This window comes from Urocampus carinirostris, chromosome 16, assembly GCF_059441175.1.
Source record: "Urocampus carinirostris isolate Australia breed hairy pipefish chromosome 16, RoL_Ucar_1.0, whole genome shotgun sequence".
NCBI classification, from domain to species: domain Eukaryota; kingdom Metazoa; phylum Chordata; class Actinopteri; order Syngnathiformes; family Syngnathidae; genus Urocampus; species Urocampus carinirostris.
This window is the reverse complement of record NC_142364.1, coordinates 32,655,074-32,678,312: the sequence shown is the minus strand read 5'-3', so window position 1 is coordinate 32,678,312 and position 23,239 is coordinate 32,655,074. Positions and strand designations below refer to the sequence as shown.

General features: G+C 40.9%; 2 protein-coding genes across 7 annotated transcripts in view; both read right to left on the bottom strand.

Moving 5' to 3' along the window:
• dqx1 (DEAQ box RNA-dependent ATPase 1) overlaps positions 1 to 1,626 on the bottom strand; it is a 28,727-nt gene extending 27,101 nt beyond the window's left edge. Inside the window, exons 1-2 of one of the 2 annotated variants that reach the window (XM_088320155.1) lie at positions 1,425 to 1,626; positions 1,239 to 1,358 (exon numbers count right to left, since the gene is read on the bottom strand). The gene's annotated coding sequence lies outside the window, so the exon portion shown is untranslated. Of the gene's footprint in view, positions 1 to 1,238 lie in introns of both variants that reach the window. The other variant, XM_088320154.1, reaches the window with a different exon arrangement.
• Positions 1,627 to 2,338: 712 nt separating this feature from the next.
• thnsl2 (threonine synthase-like 2) lies at positions 2,339 to 14,992 on the bottom strand. Of its 5 annotated transcripts, none has more exons than XM_088320158.1 (9): positions 13,842 to 13,912; positions 13,684 to 13,775; positions 13,396 to 13,590; positions 13,157 to 13,309; positions 8,786 to 9,025; positions 8,118 to 8,266; positions 5,849 to 5,974; positions 5,620 to 5,774; positions 2,339 to 3,557 (listed from the first exon to the last, which is right to left on the bottom strand). In XM_088320158.1, exons 1-9 carry the CDS (start codon positions 13,904 to 13,906, stop codon positions 3,326 to 3,328), a joined length of 1,407 nt encoding a protein of 468 aa, XP_088176284.1. In that variant the 5' UTR covers positions 13,907 to 13,912; the 3' UTR covers positions 2,339 to 3,325. The 5 variants fall into 5 exon arrangements, with proteins under 5 accessions (XP_088176284.1, XP_088176285.1, XP_088176283.1 ...); XM_088320157.1 differs by adding an exon at positions 14,959 to 14,992 and having other exon boundaries at positions 2,344 to 3,557; positions 13,684 to 13,914; XM_088320156.1 differs by adding an exon at positions 14,738 to 14,787 and having other exon boundaries at positions 2,344 to 3,557; positions 13,684 to 13,914.
• Positions 14,993 to 23,239: the final 8,247 nt, after the last annotated feature.

The window sequence follows — 23,239 nt, the reverse complement described above, 5'->3', positions numbered from 1 at the left end:
CATTTTATTAACTTTTCAATGATTAATATTCTAAATTCCACAATTGAACTGTTGGCATAAGATAATGGCTTAGCTACGATAAATACATACCTAGTATGCGATAATGGCCGTACAAACGTGCTGTATTTTTTGTACTGCCTTAAACAGTGCGTCTGTGACTTTTATATTAGGGTAAAGTAACATCCGGATGTGTTCCCACAATGCTTTTTGGTTGATTAATAGTCGTCAGCAAATACAAATACTGCGGGTGCTTCACGAGTGACGCCTGGGTTTGGTGACATCCACTGGTTCTATTTTCAAACTCCAAGACATTGTTTCAAGCAATGCAGCTTATTTTTCTCTTGTGCTATTCTTGGCCATGAGTTTGACATAAATGGTCTAAAAAAATCTGGTATTTAACATTTCTCAATCCAACATGAAAATACCCAAATGTTTTGCACAAATGAGAAGTGCGGTTGCCAGCCAGTTTTTGCCATCTTGACTCCTTTTTGAAGGTCTAGGGAAAACGTAGTTCTGTCGTTATACAGGCATAAGACATATCAAACGAAAGCTTGAATCCTCATCTTCTCATCTCATCTCATTAGCTGCACCGCTTATCCTCAGTAGCTCATCTTTTATTAGAAAAAAAGTATCGCTCTAGTTTTAGCATTGTTTCGTAAACAACAGTTGAACATTGATAAGTTTCTTGAAAACGCTATTTTCTAAGAAAACTTCTAAGAAAAATGGCTTTTGTGATAGGATGCATTTCAAGCAAAACTTTCACTTTGGTGATTTTTTTCATTTGGGAAACCATCAATATCTTAACAGAGCTTTCCGTAAACAAAGGGGCACTTTGCTTGAAAAATAACATTTTAGTGCAATAACACTGAACAATTAACCCAACATTAAACAGAATTCGAGGAGTGACGTCAGACTTAGTACAGACGTATTTGGGCATTCAACACGCAGTTTAGCGCACAAAGAAAACAATTACCTTGTGAGGAAGACATTTACACTAATTAATGGAGACGTGTGCAGTTTACGTTTGATGAAATTACTAGTAAGTTTCCAAAAAGGGGACATTTAAATAGTCTTCTACCCTTTGTTTATTTGCTGTTAATAGTGTCAATAAAATGGTTCAAACCAAAAACCAAAAATTATGGTTGTCGTCGTGAATCCCACTCTTGTTAATCAAGTCGCAAACAGGACATTCTTCCTTCCACTTTAAAAAAACGGCTTTAAATAAAATCATGTCTGACCTGTTTCTCATATTGCTTGATGTGAACGAACAAGCCGAAACTGTTCAAAGCTGTTGCGGCTATCGCTTCACTCCTTTCTCCCGGGCCGTCTTCTCATTTTCAAAAGCGGCTGGATAAAAACTGGAAAGGGTGGACAGGTGGAAAAGAGCCAGGAGCAGATCACAGTCCCGTTCTACTAATCCTCACCCGTTCAGCTCTTTTCCTAACTGCAGGTAAAGATAGTGGCAGGAAGGTGTTGTTGGGACTCTCTCTGGCGCCATGTTTGCTATCGTGCTGTCAAACTACACGCTGTGTTCAAGGGACCACAGAAAAGATAGGAATTTAAAATGTCAACGTATTTTTGGTTAGGTGTTGCGTTTGTGGACTTAAAAGCAAGGGCGGACGAACTTTTTGAGAAATAGGCCAGGGAGCCGATCCCGGAGCCCAATGCATTTGTTCTCATTTACCTTAAATAAATATACATGCAGTCATCTACATATTATAATTTATTTTGATATATTTTCAATGGATTAATTCATCAAAATGGTTTTGAAACGCTCACAATTAAAGTAAAACAATTTATAAGATCCTTGCCTTAAGCTATTACATTTGATTTGTATTAGTATTATCAGTGTAATATTGCTGTAGTTGTATTTTGTAGTAATAGTAGAAGTAGTAGTATTTTTGTTGTATTTATGTAGTATTACTGTAGATGTGTGTTTGTAGAATTTCCGTAGTAGTATTTCTGTAATATTACTCTAGTTGTGTTTTGTAGTGTTTCTGTAGCAGGATTTTTGAAATATTTCTTTATTATTAGGGCGGCAGTAGCTCAGGAGGTAGAGCGCTCGTCTTGGGATCGAGGGATACCAGTTCGAATCCCGGCTTGTCCGTGTTACATGTCAAAGTGTCCTTGGGTAAGACACTGAACCCCTAAAAGCCCCAATAAGCAGGTTAGCGTCTTACATGGCTGCAATACACAGATGCTATTGGGAAATGTGAAGCACACTGTAAAGCGCTTTGGGAAGTCATTGACTTGAAAAGCGCTATATAAATGCAGATCATTTCAAATGCAGATCATTTCATTATTTTTGCAGTAGTAGTAATAATTTTGTAGTATTACTGTAGCCTTATTGCGTAGTATTTCTTTATTAGGATTTTGGTAACATTTCTGTACAATTTTTGTAGTAGTAGTATGTCTGTTCTATTTGTAGTATTTGCATAATAGTACTTTTGTAGTAGTAGGTCCCCGGTTTAAGACCGGGTGGAAATATTTGTTGGCCTGGCGAGGGATAAGCGCCACCAGGCTGTACTTGCTCAGGACACACCACAGGAAATGGTGCCCCTACAACGCTAGTGGTTAAGGGATCCCCCCCCCAACCCCAGCAGGTTATACACTTTTGTCTTTGATAAGTTTAAAGTTTAATAAACATTCAAAATAAGGAGAAAAGACAAACAGATTTTGAATTTGCAAGGAGAACCGGGGAGTGAGTCCAAACTTCAGATAAGAAATTCTAACCCGTTTTTAAAGCCCTCCCCTGAGTCCTATATTTGTTATCAAAACTCCCAGGTTACAAAAGCAAATCCATCCCAAGGGGTGTGGTATTCAAAGAATAACAACATGATTGGTTGATGGTGACAATTGTGTAAATAGTTCAGAAGAGTCAAAACAACAAACAACAGTGTCCAATAATAGTCAAAATAACATGCAGGAAGTCAAATAAAAATGCCAAAATGGCGATCTACGTGATCGCAAAGCTGATTGCCAAGCACTGCAAACATTTCACAGAGGGTGAATTTATCAAAGACTGTTCAAAGATTGCCAATAGTCGGCCCTGCACATTTTTAGTGTACTAAATCTGGCCCGCTTTCTTAAAGGTTTGGTTACCCCTGACCTAGATGAAATTTAACATGCAAGCTTGTATACCTTCTCTGATAATAAATACTGTAGATAAATAATAAAATTACCAAAAAAAGAGTTTGTCTCACTAAATGTATGCATTTGTCATTGATTCTAGATGTCCATGAGATGTGAAGAAATAAAAATCATTGTCGAATGATTTTAGAAAATGGCTTTGAAGAGAAATATTTGAATCTTTGTGATATAATTCTTAAAATCGACTGTAATAGGCCTTTCTGTTTTTTCTGGTTGAGCTCACTGACTGGATCGTCATTCTTAGTTTGTCCTCCCAGTCCTTGCACCAGTCAGATGTACGTTCCAGGTTTTGGTAACGATACGGTAATCGGTCCAAAGTCTTGACTGCTTCAGGTAAGTCGAAGTTCAACCCAGCCCTTTTTATGGCTTCTTGAAACTTGGCTGGGGATGCTGTAGCGAGATAACACCTGAAAACAATAAATAGCATGTTTGAGATTGAAGTGGGAAGTAGAAATAGTTTGATTTTCATTAAAGAAAAGTGTGAAGTCTGACTTTAACTAGTGGGAATTTTGGTATTGATCCGATCAAAGTAAATGCATAGTAGTATCAAATCTCTAACTATCTGATACTGTTACTTTTTGCATAGAAATGTCATTGAATAATTCAACCCTAACCCTTTGAGTTAGTTTATAGTTACGATAAAAACAGCACAAAAATTGTAGGCCCTAACAATGTTTCATTTTTTGATTAAATAACTACATCAGTGTCTGAAACTCGTGACAAAAAGTTACCGGACACCTGGGCAGACAACTCGGAAAAGTTGCCTGCCCAGCTATAAAGTTGCCTGCCCCATTTTTCACAACTTGAAATAGAATAAGACAATTAATCGCAAAAAAAAAAAAAAACCATTGTTGCAAAGTATTAAGGATTGATAATCAGAATTTATAACAGAACAACCCTTTAAAATTGTTATAAATCTACCTATAACATTCATTGCATGTATATGACATTGCAGTTTTCCATCTGCCATCAGTATGTACCTGTATTTACTCATCTTCATTCATGCAATGTTTGCGTTGCGTCGTCTGCTACAAGCCACATGAATTCCTCTTTCCATGTACGTTTACGTTTTGTAGCGTCATCAATTTTGCTTCTTTTGAATGTTTCTTCTGGGGCTTTTGAATGTTTCTTCTGGGGCTGAAGTTTTGGCTTGATTCCTAACCACTTATCCATTTTTCTTGTGTTCTCTGTGCGTCTACTTTGGAAAATGATATGCAAATGCGCGACCTTATAATGCTCGGGAAAGTCCGGAAGCACGAAGTTATTCAACGCGGGCTTCTGATCAGCTGCCAAGTATGCAAATTGCTAAACGAACCGAAATTTCCAAACCGAACGAAGATTTCGATATTGGAATAAAGCAAACGTTTGATTTAAAAAAATATATATTTTGCTTTTTTTTCGTTTTTTTTTAAAAAAAGGTGTGTGTGTGTGTATATATATATATATATATATATATATATATATATATATATATATATATATATGTATGTATATATGTATGTATGTGTGTGTGTGTGTGTGTTTGGTTCCAGTCTGAATGCCGTTTCGTCCAGCCCTAAGGGGTACATTATTAGAGAGAATGACTACTGCACTATAAGGCGCACCTATCAGCCTTTAATTTTTTTAAAAGCTGACTATGCGCCTTATAATCGGATCTTTTATATGGATTAATATTTAATTGAAATAGGTCTCGCAACTATGGTAAGCAGCCGCCGACTTGAAGTAGTAGTGCACGGTGCATATATATAAATGTACACCGGCATTTCATTTCATTACCAATGTGTCAATAATCATTTCGGGGTAGAAGAGGCAGGTCCTTTTTAGCATTTACAGGCTCGTATAAGCTAAAGCAGAGTAAAACAAATCCTGCAGTTGGCCCAAAAAGATGTGAACCACAAGTTAGGTTGGTCTACAGCCTAGAGAAAATAATTTTACTAGTCTGTTTATTTGTAAACAAGAATTATGGGGCTAACCAAACCGCTAGCAACAAGCAACAATGCTTTTCGGCTAGCAACAAGCAACAATGCTTTTCTGCAATACTGTTTTTTTATTCGTCGGCATTATAGAGTTTGTAGATTTACTACACGGTTGGATTCACTACACTCACGGATGTAAAGAGACCATGGTTGCGTATTATCATTGAATATGATGGCTGCAAGGCAAGATATTTGTCGAGCTACCCCGGCTTTATATTTTTCTGGTATCTTGTTTCAAAATGATAGTTATACCTCTGTGATGAGTTTATCTTTAAATAGTTCACATATCTTGAATCCCAAGAGTTTAAGCTGTCCAATGATGTGTAGCATGATGTATTTTAGTGACTGGTGACATCGTACAGACACCGTTCCTACTCTACCACCTTATGTATGGAAAATATATGACAGAAGACTATTTTTTGGGGGGTGCGCCTTATAATCCGGTGCACCTTATAATATAGAAAATACAGTACATTAAAAAAAAATACACAACCTTTTAACTGCAGGATTGTGAGGACAATGGTAGTGATGCCATGCAGCCACTGCTGTATGAGGACACAGCACATACTTGTTAACTTCCCAACATTTTCGCATAGTATCCAGGATGCCTTCATCATTCACTGTTCCACTTGACAAAGTGTGGGACAACTAATATTGCAAAGAAATTACAATTTATTTATCATAATTTAGATGCAGAAAGGACAAGAAATACATAAAGGTACCAGTTTGTGGTGGTTTCCATGCAGATTGTGTTTATGTGAGTGTTGAAACTCCTCCATCATACTCTTCACCGAAGTTGAGTCTCTTTCCAAAAGCAGCCAAAACACTCGCTCCATGTTATAAGGGTCCTAAAATCAGTCATTGCAAATAACAAATTTACCCAATTAATGTACTGTATTTTCCACCCTATAAGGCACACCGGGTTATAAGGCGCACTCTCCAAAAATAGTCTTTTGTTGAATATCTTAAATACATAAGGCACATCGGACTATAAGGCGCATGAATTATAGACGATTGTAAGAGATACAGTGTTTGTTTGGGCTCTTAATACCCTTAAAGCAAATGATAGTTCAATGATGAGTTAGTCCAAAGTAAAACAATGTCAGAATGGAAACCAAAGCCGGATTGCAGCCGTGCAGGCACCAGCAGTTTACCATCAAACCACCAGTGGTACAGATGACATATGAAAAAGCATTAGAGCTTATTTAATTATCACACTATTTTTACTCACGGTGCCATAAAGACTGATTTGCATAGTACTTTCTGATAGATTAAACAGTCTCTCCAGTTCTTCACCTGTGCACCAATAATCTTTCCGTTATTATGTAAAAAAAACTTGGAATTGTCTTTATTGTCATCAATATCAATGTTGTCAAACATTGTATGCAATAAGATTAGACATAGCACTCCAGGGTAAAACATGTAATATAAAGACTTAGAAGCAAAAAATATAAAAGACTATAAAGGATGGATAGGCAAAAAAGTAATAACAACATTGTTCTGAGAAAGACTGGCCTAATTTATGATAATAATGCAAGAAGAGTGCATTGTAAAAGTGGAATGAAAATAATTGCATTAACAGTTTAAGAAAGACATTTTTACAGTTTCGTGCAACAACAAAAAGATAAACCCAAAATTGTTATGTATGTGCATGTTCTTACAGTTTTGTGTGTTTGTATAGGGTGTGATGGCCTGGGGAAGAAGCCTTCTCTGAACCTGTTTGTCCTAGATTCGAGGGACCTGTAGTGCCGACCAGAGGGCAACAAGTCAAAGAGGTGGTGGCCAGGGTGGGAATTATCTTTCATAAATGTCAATGGCTCTGCTAAAATATTGCAAGCAAGCAATGTATTGTAGACTGGGCATAGATCAGCTGATGATCTTTTGGGCTGTGTTGATTACTCTCTATGTTTTATCTGTCCACTACCGTGCTCTCAGCATACCACACGGTAGTGCCGCATGCCAGAATGCTCTCCACAGTGGCTTTTTAGGAGGTCACCAGCAACCTCTGATCCAGGTTATTCCTCTTGAGGAGCCTCACAAAGTTGAGTCACTGCTGGGCCTTCCCCACGACAGCTTATGTGTTAGCAGACCACGTCAGAAATTTGCACATCCAGAAGTTTGAAGGAGTGGACTGACTCCACACAGTCTCCATTTATATTGAGTAGGGCTGGGTTTGTGCGTGTCGTCCTGAAGTCAAAGATGACTTCCTTGGATTTTGCTGTGTTGAATATTAGTTTATTTTTTGTAAACCACGTCGACAGCCTTTCCACCTCCTTTCTGCATGCCTTCTTATCCCCTTTAGCGATGAGTCGCACCAAGGTGGTGTCGTCAGCGAACTTCATAACTGTGTTCATGGTGTGGTTACGTGAGAAGTCCAAGATATACAAGGTGAACAGAGTAGGACTCAACACACATCCTTGGAGGGATCCATGCTCCGTGTCAGGGTGGAAGAGACATAGCGGCCGAGTTTCACAGCCTGCGGGAGGATGGAAAGGAAGTCTATAATCCAGCTGCAGAGGGAGGAGGAGAGCTCCAGTTGGAAGAGTTTCTCTACCAGGATACCCGGGACAATGGTGTTGAATGCAGAGCTGAGATCCAGGAAGAGCATTCTGACATAGCCCCCGCCTTTTTCTAAATGGCCCAGCATAGCATAAAGAGTGGTGTTTAACGTGTCATCAGTGGAGCGGTTTGACCTGTGAGCTTGTATAGTATTTTGTTGAAAGACTCTGTTTTCTGTTTCTGTCTTTCACAACATTATTGACGCACAGGTGGAGAAGTGGAAAGACTGTTTAACCTATCAGAATGCAATGTGCAAATCAATGTTTCAGGGACCGTAAAAATAGTGTGATAATGAGATAAGCTCTAAAGCCTTTTCGTAGGATATCTGTACCATTGGTTGTGCGGTGGTCAAGTATCGGTGCCCTCATCACCATGACCCTGAAGCTTATTATTGTGTCATTAAAAAAACATATTTAACAATTATTGTAGTACCTGGATATCGATGGCAGGGGCAAGCGTCTGTGTGACATTAGCTGCCATGGTAAAGTCACCAGAGGTTACTGTCCTGTAAACAATGTCATTAGCATTCACCATTGCCACCAACTTCAGGGGTAACCCCATTTTCTTCACAATGAAGCCAGCTAAAGAAAAAAAGAAAAGTATGACGATGACTGATACATTAATTTGCTTTTAATGTTGGATCCCTGCCAAGGAGATTGCATAAGGTGCCTGTTTGTTATTTTGACTATTATTGGGCACAGCTGTTTGTCTTTTTGACTATAATGAACAGTTTACATCATTGTCAAGTTGCTACTCTTTGAATACCACATCCTTTAGCGTGGATCTGCTTTTGTAACCAAGTAGATTTAATAAATTATAGGGCTCAGAGGAGGGCTTTAAAAACTGGTTGCAATTTCTTATCTGAAGTTTGGACTCACTCCCCGGTTTTCCTTTTGGATTCAAAATCTATTTGTTTCTTTTCTCCTTATTTTGAATGTCTATTAAACTTTAAATTTATCACAGACAAAAATGCAAAACCTGTCGTATGCTTTGCACTTATGATTAAAAACTTCTTAATAGCTTAAGAGCATTAAGTATGTTAACATTGTGGGCAAACCTTTAATTCACACACTAAGTCTCGTGATGTGTCTTTGGCCTACCTGCAATATTACCTGCACCCCCAGTGGGCACCACCACCTCAAGTTCAGGTAGTGGTTTCTTAGGCTCATCAAGCTCCATTCCACTTAGCTCCAAGTATGCGTAGATGAAATGCACGAGCTGGATCATGATACGAGACCAGTTCACAGAATTGAGGCTCATGAGACCATGAGATTTTACTAGTTCCTGATCAGCAAATAAACGACGGAGAGGCTGGTCAATGTCATCTGAGGAGCCGTCCGCTTGAAAACACATAAGACATCTTAGTCAAGTAAAAATGACAGTACAGCACTAGAAAGACCAGAGAAAAATCTTAGAAATTCATGCCAAAAAAATGAGACAACAGTCCAACAGTTACTTGATTTGAACAAACATAAGATAACTTAATCTTAGTTGTTTTCAGCTTGACAGGATTTTTCGGCACAACACCTGCAGCTTCCAAATCTACTATCACTTAACCCAGTGGTTCCCAAAGTCGGCGGTAAGATTTGGGGGGTGGGGGTTAGGGGGAGAAGGCGGTAGGGGGGCGGCAGTCCAAAGTCGAAGTCAGAAGTTTGAACATAGTGCGATTGTGAAACCGCAAATCACTGCGTTTTTTTCAAGGTTTTGTCGTGAGTGGTGGAGTTTTGGACAACCACAATTGTTACTGTTCGAGTTTTAAAAGCGCCGACCAATCAGAGTCATGTTTTAACAATAGCACAAGTCAATAAACGCGATTCAAAGTTTGCAAGCACCACACTATGCCACACCCACCGTGTGAGCTCATTGAGTGTCATGGCGGACTTCGTAAACATAGTCCCAGAGTCAACGAACATGAAGGAAATGAAGCTTGCACCGAAGAAGGGCGGGACATCACTTGTTTGGACCTATTTTGGTTTTGACGAAGCGGACGTGGAAAAGAAGAAAACGCCCGTTCAGAATTTACTTTCGCGTAGTCGCTAGGTCCAGAGGAAACACAAGTAATTTGTATCAGCAGCTTAAAAATTATCACGCCATGTAAAAATGATTACAAGTAAAAGACAAAGAAGGTGCATCTACAAGTGGAATGAGAGGTAAACAAACCTCTATCAAAGCAGCATTTGCGACCTTGTTTTGGTTATGAAGACATGTGAAAATAAATTGGAATATTATTTTGTGATCTTTTATTTTGAAAATTATCCAGACAAATATTTTAATGAGATTAAAGTGCTATTTAGTGAATTTCATAGGGTGGTAGGTACTTCTGTTCTAGAAGAATTGAAAAGTAAAAATGGTCAAGGGGGGGATGCTGGAGGGTTGGGAGGCAGTAGTAATACACTGGGGAGCCAAGGGGGTGCCAGCCTGCAAAAGTTTGGGAACCATTGATTTAACCCATACTTAAGTATATAAAAAAGCAAATACTTACTACTCACGTGTCAGAATTTTTTTTTTATTCCTGTATTCCCCTTTTAATAACTTTTTAAAAACGTGTTCCTTTTTGCCAGATAGCTAGTCATCCTGGACTACAATTGCTTACATTGACATGTCAAACTTTATCAGTACCTATAGAGCACTAGTTTTCTTCAGGTGGAATCTGGGGCATTAAATACAAAGAAATCGCACCACCATTTAGCACCGCACAATTAAGTTACCCATGTTAATTCACATGTATTTGTCTAAATCGAGTTCAGGGGCTTGAACCCCTATGGCACTGTAGCCCGCATGTCTAAAGATGTTTTCACTAGTGTGCTGTGGGCCTTGTCTAGTGTGCCGCACAGCTCTTTGAGACTCCTTGTGATAGAGGGCTATACCTCTGTGCCGCGACACACTAGTGTTGTCACGGTCGCCTTGGTGACCAGTCTGCCCCGCCCTCTGGGCAACAGCTGAAGCAGTTCCACTAATTGTGTGTCTGCTATTTAAGGCTGCATTGTGGGCTCTGCGGTTGCTGGTTCATTACTCTTATACACAATCCCGGTCTGTTATGCTTGTCCTGTTTTAGTCTGTTATGCCTTGTCCTGTTTTAGTCTGTTATGCCTTGTCCTGTTGAGTTCGTGCCGGAGGAACTCTGTGTTGTTCTGTTTTGCCCCGGAGTATTGGGCGACTTTTATTTTATTAAATAAAACTTATGGATCGTCAACGCATTTGAGTTCTCCCTTCCTGCCTCCTGCCTCCGTTCTGGTCCGGTCACCCCTTCCACTTCGCCACGTTCTGTGACAGAATGAACCAGCCAACAAATAGAACTCAGCGAACGATCCCAGCACGACTTGGGGAGAGCTGGAGAGCGCAGTTCGGCAGGCGCCTACTGAGTTGGCCTTCCCTGCCCGTTCGAACCACGGCCCCGCCCGTCGTGGCCCTTGCTGTGCCTCGAATGGGGTCCCGGGAAGAATTGACGCCTGCCTGTTCGACTCTCATGCCTGCCTGCCCGACTCCCGTGCCGATTGCCTGCTATTCTGTCTCCCCTGCGTGCCAGTCCGACTCCGACTCCGCTGCCCGTCGGGCCGACTCCGACTCCGCTGCCTGCCAGTCCGACTCCGCTCCTCCTGTTTTGCCGGTTCTGATTTTGACTCTCTCATGTCTTGTCTGTTCTGATTTTGACTCCCTCATGTCTTGTCTGTTCTGATTTTGACTCCCTCATGTCTTGCTGTTCTGATTTTGACTCTCTCATGTCTTGTCTGTTCTGATTTTGACTCTCTCATGTCTTGTCTGTTCTGATTTTGACCCTCTCATGTCTTGCCTGTTCTGATTCCGCCTGTCCTGTCTGAATCGCCACTCTGAACCCGAACCCCCTGAGTCTGACTCTTCTGAACCCGAACCCCCTGAGTCTGACTCTTCTGAACCCGAACCCCCTGAGTCTGACTCTTCTGAACCCGAACCCCTGAGTCAGACGCTTCTGAACCCGAACCCCTGAGTCAGACTCTTCTGAACCTGAACCCCCTGAGTCTGACTCTTCTGAACCTAAACCCCCTGTGTCTGACTCTTCTGAACCTGAACCCCCTGAGTGCGACTCTTCTGCATCGGCCTGACCTGAGTGCGACTCTTCTGCATCGGCCTGACCTGGGTGCGACTCTTCTGCATCGGCCTGACCTGGGTGCGACTCTTCTGCATCGGCCTGTCCTGAGTGCGACTCTTCTGTAGAGGCCTGTCCTGAGTGCGACTCTTCTGTAGAGGCCTGTCCTGTTTACCTGTTCTGATTTTGCCTGTCCTGTTTACCTGTTCTGATTTTGCCTGTCCTGTTTACCTGCCCTGATTTTGCCTGTCCTGTTCTCGTCGGTTCTGCCTGTCTGTTATCCCCTTTCCAGTTTGCCCACCAGACCCCCTCCCTGCCGAGCGCCGATTCCGATCCGCCCGACGCAGTTGGCGCCTGCCTCTCCCCGTTCCTGCGTGTTCGGAGGAGGGAGCGGGGTTGCCCCAATCGCGAGCGTCAACATTCCGGGGCGTGAGGTTGTAATTTTTTCTTTTTGGGACCTCGGGAGCTGTCCCTTAAGAGGGGGGCTCTGTCACGGTCGCCTTGGTGACCAGTCTGCCCCGCCCTCTGGGCAACAGCTGAAGCAGTTCCACTAATTGTGTGTCTGCTGTTTAAGGCTGCATTGTGGGCTCTGCGGTTGCTGGTTCATTACTCTTATACACAATCCCGGTCTGTTATGCTTGTCCTGTTTTAGTCTGTTATGCCTTGTCCTGTTTTAGTCTGTTATGCCTTGTCCTGTTGAGTTCGTGCCGGAGGAACTCTGTGTTGTTCTGTTTTGCCCCGGAGTATTGGGCGACTTTTATTTTATTAAATAAAACTTATGGATCGTCAACGCATTTGAGTTCTCCCTTCCTGCCTCCTGCCTCCGTTCTGGTCCGGTCACCCCTTCCACTTCGCCACGTTCTGTGACAAGTGTGCCATGAGAGATCATCAGGGGTGCCGTGAGAAATTATCCAATGTCACTTTTTAAAATTTAAAATTTCATAAAAAAAATTATGAATCATTTTATGCATTATTATGTCATTGTCAAGGATATTTGCTGTAAAAATTGGGGGTATTATAAATTATATTGTAATTAAACATACTGTTCAGTCTAATTGTATAACACTTTTGGTTAGTGGTGTGCCGCAAAAGTTTTCCAATGTAAAAAACATGCCCTGGCTCAAAAAAGGTTGAAAAACACTGGGCTAAACAAATAAACATGACTTGGCTAAATGCTTCCTTTTTGGCTCGACGGTTAGGACTGATGGGATTACAATGATAAGGCAATCACACGATGTAGGATGTAACACATAAGTTTGAAGTTGACTATTGCGGGTAAATTCCGTGTGCATCTCAAACTCTGTTGAAACGTCAGAATGACACATTAAACCCCATCAAATCCAGACCAAAAAAAAAAAAAATTTAGACTCAACACCAAATTCTGATTAGACAGTTGTAGTGTGTCTACCTGCAAATACATGGATATTATCCTCCAGGCAAGTGATCATTTGTTTCTCTTGGACCAAAGTAACACGTCCTCGAGGATAAACTACTATTAGATCCAACCCACAAAGGCCTTTCGCACTCTGAATGGCCGAGCCACCTGTATCACCTGATGTACCTGCATTGGTACACCATGGGTGGAACATCACATGCAACATGAAAAACACTGTATAACTTTGAAAATGTATGCAGTTTAGTCCTTACCAACAAGAACAGTCGCTCTGTCTTTCTCTTTTTGTAGGAAATAGTCCAAAAAGCGCACTGTGCAGGTCATAGCCAGGTCCTTAAAGGCCAAGGTATCTCCATGGAAGAGTTCCAAAATTGACAGGCCATCCTTTAGCTGGACAACTCTGATCACATCAGGCACAGTAAATCCAGACAAGGCCGAAAGCACAAGCACTTTAGCAAGGAAAACAATATATAGTTTTTAGAAATACGCTTAAAAATAAAATCAAAAGTTTCATTCCATTTCCCATGAGAGAGCACGCAAACCTTTGAGGTCATCTCTGGGAATTAGCTGAGATGGAATAAAGAGCGAGGCTACTTCCACCACTAGTTTGGGATAGGACAGTCCACTCCAGGACCTAAGAATTTGTGGATTCAAGGTAGGTAGGTTCTCGGGCATGAACATCCCTCCATCAGGAGCATACCCTGAGAAGAGTACATCTCGGAAGTTCCATCCTTGCACTCCACCGCGTGTACTACAATACTTCATTGAACAAACTTGAAATAAAAAACAAACATTTGTATTAATATTATACTGGTATCAAAATGCACGTAGAATTACCACATCATTAAAGTTGAGAATTTGGAACTTTTTTGCTCACTGCCGCCATCTCCTGGCTTGTGTCATCGTTGCAGCTTTTGTCAAATCACATTTATTTCTATAGCCCTTAATCACAAAGCGTCTAATAGGACTGCCACAATTACACAAAACCTCCTTATATTGCACATGCAAGTGCATGCTTAGAGTGGGCAGAACAATCCAAATTTTAATCTTGGGAAAGTACTTGGAACAGAACAAGTCTATTGCCCTAGGATCGATACTTTACACCTCCACCAATTACCTGAAAGCGTAGCGTTTCTATGTAAGTAGCTCTCTATTAAGAAAGAGCACCACTTCTCTCTCCGCCCCCTTCCCCGTATCGCATTCTTACTACCTAATGTGTTCCGCCCAGAACAGCTTTTCCAAAAGTAAGAACAAAGCAGATAGGCGAGGTGGTAAATAAAGTATAACGGCTCTTTGAACTCAGTTGGGCATTGTTAACACATACTAATCAGAAAAAAAATATTATAAAGTACTTTGAACTTTTTAAGGACACCTTAAACAACGCAACCGACTTTAAAAAAAAATGTAATTACTTTTTGGGGAACATGGTAAAACCATCTTCATTTATAACCATGCTTAAATAAATTGTCTGTTAATAAACATCTTTGACAAAGACAAATAATGTACATGAGATGTTTGAAAGGAAAGAGATAATAAATAAACTCAAAATGCTCGATTTATATAATTAAAATAACCGTTCATATTGCTTAATCTTACCAGTTGCCTGAACGCTCGTAATGTAATTTGATACAGTACACTAAGCGACCTTTAAACCTTCTGCATTCGAAATAATCGGAAACTGGAAACACATTAGTTGGATTGTTTTCCACGGAATCTAATGTAATGCAGGGAGATTAAAAGAACAGATTCCAGGTAATACGTGTTTTTGCTTGGGTAAATACAGTAAATCCAAATTAAGTTATATTACAGTATCTTACCTTGCCGTTTCCATGCTCATATGCACACGTTCTGGTATGAAGCCGTAAAATCCTGCCTTCGCAAGTTCATCGAATGCATCATTTGGCTCAGTCATTGTTTTTTGGCCAATTAATCTACGGTGGCCGACAAGTCGGAAACGCGCTGCGACTATAAAGTACCACACACGCTCACTAGCTAATTAAAAATTTGAAATCTTAAGCTGCAAGGAACAAAAAAAGAGTCTTAATAAAACAAAATGCGTTATGAATTTTGCACTGCACAAAACGATCTTAAGGATGATTAGCTAAATGAATTACCTAAAAGCCACAACAAAATATTAAAAAGTGTCCGTGCCAAAACCCACTTGATAACTTTTCGGTTTGCTTGTTTAGGTTTTGTATTTATTCATTCATTTTTTTTGTATAGTGGGTTTTCACTGACTTCACGTGAACCGGTCACGAGCCATATATAAATATGTATGTTTTATATATATATATATATATATATATATAAATATATATATATATATATATATATATAAACTTTCATCCAATTAAAAACAACAACAATTGATTTAAATACTAGGAAATAACACATGAACTATCATACCAATGGTAATTTTCCATCCACTTTCACCGCTTATCCTCAGTAAGGTCACGGGGGTGCCATCACAGTTATCTTTAGGCAGAAGGATTTTATACATTTCACTATAAAGGATTTTATATGATCGAATACAAATGAAATTTAATGGCTGGGCTGTGGTGCGAGGTCAGGGCACCCTAGTAGAAAATGTTGTTTACAGGAACGGCGTGAACGGGACAAAGGGCTGATAAGATAATCAGCTCATCCAGGCGCAGAGGGGCCCTGATGACGTGAAACACTCGGTGTTGTTTTGAACATTCCAGAGATCGTTGGGCTTCCTTGGCACGCCCATGGGAGGAGCCAGCACACCATCTTGCAGGGAGACGTAGGCCAGTGAGGAGAGAGCTAAAGGACTTCAGATGAGGGCTTCCCAGGGACTCCAACGACACTAATTCAGACGTTTTTCGATGGAGTAGACTTAGTTAAATTGTTAATGAAATTAAATCTGCCCCTGTGTGAAAATGACGGCTTTCGTGTTCATCATTTCCATCAAGAAACGAGCGTGCATAAATTGTTGGGTGAATGTAGGTTGTGTTTGGCTAATGGAGTCAGATAACTAATTCGAACAATTTGGCAAAGGGTACATTTTGATATTTAATTCCCAACAAGGATCACCCAATTTGTGTCGAGTCAAACATGTTCTATTCATTATTTATAATTTTTTTATATCTCCATACTTCTGCAGCACGAACTGCTCGATTAAAATTGTTAATTTGTTTACAGTTGTTTACAGTTTTCAATACAATGTTAAATGAAATGCCAAACAAAGATTCAACGTCAAAATGCATGCATTGGATTTTTTTTCTCCGTAGTATGACAAAAACTTCACCCAAAATGGAACATCATGCATACACCCATCAATTATCTGCAACGCTTGGCCTCAGTAGGGTTAAGGGGGGGCTGAAGCCCATCTCATCAGTGGGCAGGGGACAACCCACTCGCTTATTCACACCCAGGGACAATTTGGACCGGCCAATTAACATGACATGCATGTTTTTTGGGAATGTTGGCGGAAACCGGAGTGCCAGACCGGGAAATAGGGGGTAATTAAATCGGAAAGATAGGAGGGAGCAAGTCCATGCATGATTTTGTATAATACCAACAGAACCTTAAAATCACATCTTAAGCTAACAGGGAGCCAATGCAGGTTAGCTAAAATCGGGGTAATGTGATCAAACTTTCTTGTCTCGGTTAAAGGCCTCGCTGCAGCATTTTGTATCAGCTGAAGGCTCTTGATTTTGGACTTCGGGAGACCGGAGAGTAGTGCATTACAGTAATCGAGACGGGAACTAACAAACGCGTGAATTATAATATCCGCATCCGACTGAGATAGCACAGGACGAATTTTGGCAATGTTACGGAGATGGAAGAAAGCTGTTCTAGTAATAATCTTCACGTGTGTTTAAAAGGACAGATTGGGGTCAAATATGCCACCTATATTTTTAACTGAAAAAAGCAACACTAAGGCGCAGCAGCAGCAAGAGTGATGAAGCACCTGAGTCCATTGCCAGTAGAAGATCATTGGTTACCTTAATCAGGGCTGTCTCAGTGGAGTGGTTAGCCCTGAATCCTGATTGCATTGATTCAAAAAGATTGTTCTCGGATATAAAATCATTCAGCTCCCGTGACAAGTACTTTAGAAAGAAACTAGGTTTGACACAGGTCTATAATTACGTAAGCTTTCGGGATCAAGGTCGGGTCGTTTCAGTTGAAGGATTTTATACATTTGACTATAAAGAATTTTATACGAGTGAATACAAGATACATTTATTGAGTGCAAAGAAGATTTTCACCGAATAGGCTTAAGTTCATCGAGAAGTTCAGGGCACCCTGGTCTGGTAGGAAATATTGTTTACAAGAATGGCGGGAACGGGACGTGAGGCTGATAAGATAATCAGCGCATACAGACGCGGAGGGGCCCTGATGACGGAGGACGGCAGGCAATGTTTTGAGAAACGGTCTGCTGTTTTGAGTTTTCCAGACATCGAGGCGAGGTGGTGGAGCACACATGGGGCTTCCCTGGCACGCCCATGGGAGGAGCCGGCACACCAGCTTGAGTGGGCCGCGAGAAGGAAGCTGGAGAACTTAAGAGAGGCTTCACAGAGACTCAAGCGACGCTTATTCAGCCTTATTCGATGGAGTTCACTTAGTTAAATTGTTTGTGAAATTAAATCTGCCCCTGTGTGAAAATGTCGGCTTTCTCTTGTTCATCTTTTCCATCAATAAACGAGCGCGCATTGTTAGGTGAATGTAGGTTGTGTTTGGTTAATGGAGTCAGATAACTAATTCGAACAATTTGGTAAACAGTACATTTTAACATTTAATTCCTAACACAGTGTAGGTTTAATAACAGCTGACTTAAAAGCTGCTGGAACTACACCTGAGGAGAGTGATATGTTTAAAATATTTAGAACTCAGGGTCCAAGGACCCCAAAAAGACCTTCAATCAGCAACCCAGAAGCGGGTCAAACAGGCAAGTAGTTGGTTTGGCCGTATTCACCACCTGTTTAAGATTATCGAGTGACAGATCACTAAATCGGGAAAAAATCCCTGGACAGCCACCATGTCGCCCATCTATAGATTTCAGCCTTTTAATATGTGATGCATTAACACTGTCTTTAGAAATTTCTTCCCGTATGGGTTGAATCTTCTTATTAAAGAAGAACATAAAGTCATGGGCTGAATGGGTAGAACTATCTGTGATAATCTGTTGCCTCGTTAGCGATGCTACAGTGTCGAAAAGGATTTTGGGGTGATTCTTTTGTGCCGCAATCACCTTCGAAAAATAGGCTGATTTTCCAGAGGTATGCGCTGCTTTATACTTTAACAAGTTGTCACACCAGGTTTGACGGAAAACCTCAAGCTTGGTAGCGCCATTTTCTTTCAGATTTCCTGTATTCTCGTTTCTCATGCGTCTTTAAGGTCGTGATTTAAGCCATATGGGCGCCACTGAATCCAGGACACTAGTCAGGGTAGCATTAAAGTCAATTGAGCCTTTATGAAATGAAATGATCTGCATTTATATAACATTTACAAGTTAACGAAGACTTCCCAAAGCGCTTTAAAATGTGCTTCAAATTTACCCATTCACACACACTCACACACCAATAGCAGACGTGCAGCCACGCGCTAATTGGGGGCATTAGGGGTTCAGTGTCTTACCCAAGGAAATTTCGACATGTAACATTGGGAGTATGGATTCAACATGGCGGTGCATGGATGCTGCGGCTAGTTGCTCTCCAGCTAATCTTCTATTTATTGCCGTTTTTTTGTCTTTTTTGCTTTCATTTTTGGACACATGTGTGGCCAAAAATACTTACAGTAGGGACGAACTCATTCGGTTGGGTGGGCGTCTAAATTTTGACTTTTCGGGCACTTTTTACACCGCCTATGATATACCGAGCGAACTTCAAAGAGATCCGGCATCCTTGTGGACAACTATGCCTCCTAATAAACGACGACAACGGCGCCGTAAAGACAGAAAACAGAAGCGTGGTTGCCGTGTGGGTAGATGTGTGAAGCGTGCGAAGTCTAAGGAGCAAGAAGGACGCGAGGATGTGACTAATTTCACCATTCATTCCTCGCCGGACAACCGACGCTTTACACTCAACGCTCACGAACGGCCCCAACGGCGAAATCTTTTGACGATCTCTACAAAGACTACAAAGACTTCAGCTAAGTCAAATGATTCAGCAAAGCTAAAATTTGGTCTTTTAAATATTAGATCGCTTGCTCCTAAAGCTTTACTTGTTGATAACATTATTCGTGGGCCATACACAACTTTCTTAGACGAATTTGCTGAACTTTTGTCTGAACTAGTAACCTATGCAGACAAAATTATAATTCTGGGGGACTTTAACATTCATATGAACTCCCCACTCAGTTCACTTACTATTGCGTTTAGGTCTCTAATTGATGCATTTGGTTTTAATCAACTGGTTGATTTGCCAACCCATAAAGATGGAAACACGCTAGACTTGGTTCTGACTCGAGGAGTTTTAACCTCAAACATTAGAGTGTTACCGTGTACTATCGTTATCTCGGATCATTATTTAGTTACATTTGAGGTGCTAGCTAAATGTAGTGTTAAAAAAGCTGAAGGATTTAGCGGACGCAATATAAGCACTGGCACAGTTTCTGAGCTCTTTGAACTCCTTTCTGGAGCAGTTGCGTCCTATCCTTCATACAATGGCTCGATTGACTCACTCATGAATGAGTTCAATACTACCCTGACTAGTGTCCTGGATTCAATAGCGCCCATAAAGCTAAAATCACGTCCTAAAAGACACACGCCTTGGTTTACTGATGAAACTAGAACCCTTAAACAAGAATGCAGGAAATTGGAAAGAAAATGGCGCGCTACCAAGCTTGAGGTTTTCCATCAAAACTGGTGTGACAGCTTGTTAAAGTATAAAGCGTCCCTTGCCTCTGCAAAATCGGCCTACCTTTCGAAGGTGATTGCGTCTCAAAAGAACAATCCCAAAGTCCTTTTTGACACTGTAGCATCGCTTACAAGGCAACAGACTATCGCAGATAGTTTGACGCACTCTGCTCATGACTTAATGGTCTTCTTTACTAAGAAGATTCAATGCATACAGGAAGAAATTGCTAAAGACATTATTAATACCACACATATTAAAGGGCTGAAATCTACAGATGCACGACAGGGTGGATGTCCAGTGAAATTGTCCAGTTTTAGTGAACTGTCACTTGATGATCTCAAACAGGTGGTGAATGCGGCCAAACCGACAACTTGCCAGTTCGACCCGCTCCCAGGTTCACTTATTAAAAGTCTTTTTGGCGTCCTTGGACCTTCAGTTCTAAATATTATAAACATATCACTCTCCTCAGGTGTAGTTCCAGCAGCTTTTAAGTCCGCCGTTATTAAACCCACACTGAAACGACCCAACCTTGATCCAGAAATCTTAAGTAATTATAGACCTGTGTCAAACCTACCTTTTCTTTTCTAAAGTACTTGAAAAAGTAGTGGCACAGCAGCTGAATGATTTCATATCCGAGAATAACCTTTTTGAATCTATGCAATCAGGTTTCAGGGCTAACCACTCTACTGACACAGCTCTGATCAAGGTAACAAATGATCTCCTACTGGCAATGGATTCTGGCGCTTCATCACTTTTGCTGCTGCTGGATCTTAGTGCTGCTTTTGACACAGTGCACCACAATTTCCTACTAGAATGGTTGGAAAAATGGATTGGTCTCTCAGGAACCGTCCTCTCGTGGTTCAGATCCTACCTCTCAGATAGGACGCACTGTGTTAAATATGGTGAAATGACATCTGAGCCCTTTAATGTTACCCGTGGTGTTCCGCAGGGTTCAGTGCTTGGCCCCCTTCTTTTCAGCATTTACATGCTTCCATTAGGTGATATTATTCGCAAGTACAATATCAGCTTCCACTGCTACGCAGACGACACTCAACTATATCTTCCGTTGGAGGAATCTCCCACACTAAACTGTGGAAATTTGGAGGCCTGCCTCATTGAGATAAAAGAGTGGATGTCACTCAATTTATTGCGTCTTAACTCTGAAAAGACCGAAATGTTAGTCATTGGTCCATCTAAATGCCGTGACTTGTTCTCAAAAACTGCTGTGAACATTGACAAATGTCACATCACACAGAGTGACTCAGTTAAAAATTTAGGTGTCATATTTGACCCTGATCTATCCTTTGAAATGCATGTAAAGAAAATTACTAGAACCGCTTTCTTCCATCTTCGTAACATTGCTAAAATCAGTTCAATACTGTCTCAGTCGGATGCGGAAATTATAATTCATGCGTTTGTTACCTCCCGTCTCGATTACAGTAATGCACTACTCTCTGGTCTTCCGAAGTCTAGAATCAAGTCTTTTCAGCTGGTACAAAATGCCGCAGCGAGGCTTTTAACTAGGACAAAAAAGTACGATCACATAACACCGATTTTGGCTAACCTGCATTGGCTCCCAGTTAGCCTTAGATGTGATTTCAAGGTTCTCTTAGTATTATACAAAATCATACATGGACTTGCTCCCTCTTATCTTTCAGATCTGATTTGCCCCTATGTCCCGGTCCGAAGCCTACGATCTGAGAGTGCCGGTCTTCTGGTGATCCCAAGAGCAAAGAAGTGTTCTGCTGGTTCGAGAGCATTCTCCATCCGGGCACCGGTGCTGTGGAATGCTCTTCCCCCTGAGATCCGATCTGCAACCTCAGTGGAAATGTTTAAATCTAAGCTTAAAACTCACTTCTACTCCATGGCATATGAATAACCTACTCTTCTCGTCGGCTGAAAAATAGTCTGTGTAATACAGTGTAATAATCTGTGAAGCCCTTTGAGACTCTTCGTGATTTAGGCCTATACAAATAAAAATGACTTGACTTAACACGGAGGAGCCTCTTGATCCCCAGACGAGTGCTCTACCTCCTGAGCTAAACGACTCAGAGAGCTCAGAAACCATGCTAGTGCTTATATTGCGTCTGCTAAATCCTAGTTTTTTTTAATACAACAAAACTGAAAACTGTTGCAAAAAACTACCTCACACGAATGTAAAATGGTACTCACGTACATGCTGTCTGCACTATGTTTGTTCACTGCTCAAAACAGACACCGCACAAAAAAACTGAAAACTCGTGCCAACACTACCTCATACGAATATAATGGGACTCATGTCTATGTTCTTGCACATGTCGACTGCACTACGTTTACTGCTCATCCTTGCACAATGTCTGACCATTTCCTTTTTCTGCACTATGATGTCTATGTTTGCACCAATGCATATGCTGACTATTTTTTTTGCACTATGATGACTTTGCACCAAATGCAATATTGCACAACCCTTACGATGCCAACGGTATCACGATAACACCGTATGTAACGTCCCACATGCCGACATTTCTTGTGTAAATACCATGTAAATTATAACTATAGCCTTATCCCCCTTGTTTTTTAACCTTATCTTCTCTGTTCCTTTATCTTCTTGGCTCATACCTCACTGTGAATGTGTAAAACTGGAGTGTCATGCCCAATTTCGTTGTCACAATATGTTAACCCATTTTGTAACAATGACAATAAAGGTATATTCTATTCTATTTAGCCAGCACCTCAAATGTAACTAAATAATGATCAGAAATAACGCTAGTACACGGTAAGACCGTCACATTTGAGGTTGAAACTCCTCGAGTCAGAACCAAGTCTAGCGTGTTTCCATCTTTATGAGTTGGCAAATCAATCAGATGATTCAAACCAAATGTATCAATTAGAGACCGAAACGCAACAGTTAGTGAACTGAGTGGGGAGTTCATATAAATGTTAAAGTCCCCCATAATTATTATTTTGTCTGCATAGGTTAATAGATCAGACATCAGTTCAGAGAATTCATCTAAGAAAAAAGTATGGTCCGGGTGCGCGATAGTTACTACATAAATTGACATTAAAGGGGACCGCATAACAAGAGCCCCCAAACGCCTTAATGATTAGAGGTACAGCGAGTAAGTTTGAGTATTTTTTCAGAAATTAGAGCAACACCGACACCCTTCTTCAAGGAGCGTGCTACATGACAGCTCAAGTAGTCTTGAGGAGAAGGCTCATTTACTTGAGGGCCTCTGTTCTAAACTGCAGCTCATTCTAGTTTGACTAATCAAACACCCATGCAATATACCATCCTTCA

Bases quoted from the DNA above. Each gene is read 5' to 3' on its own strand.
- thnsl2 (XM_088320157.1), bottom strand. From the start codon at position 13,906: ATGAAGTATTGTAGTACACGCGGTGGAGTGCAAGGATGGAACTTCCGA. The intron at 13,591-13,683 runs GTTTGCGTGCTC...TCCTTGCTAAAG, and splicing joins TCCCAGAGATGACCTCAAAG to TGCTTGTGCTTTCGGCCTTG. The intron at 5,975-8,117 runs GTACTACAATAA...GACTGATTTTAG, and splicing joins CCCCTGCCATCGATATCCAG to GACCCTTATAACATGGAGCG.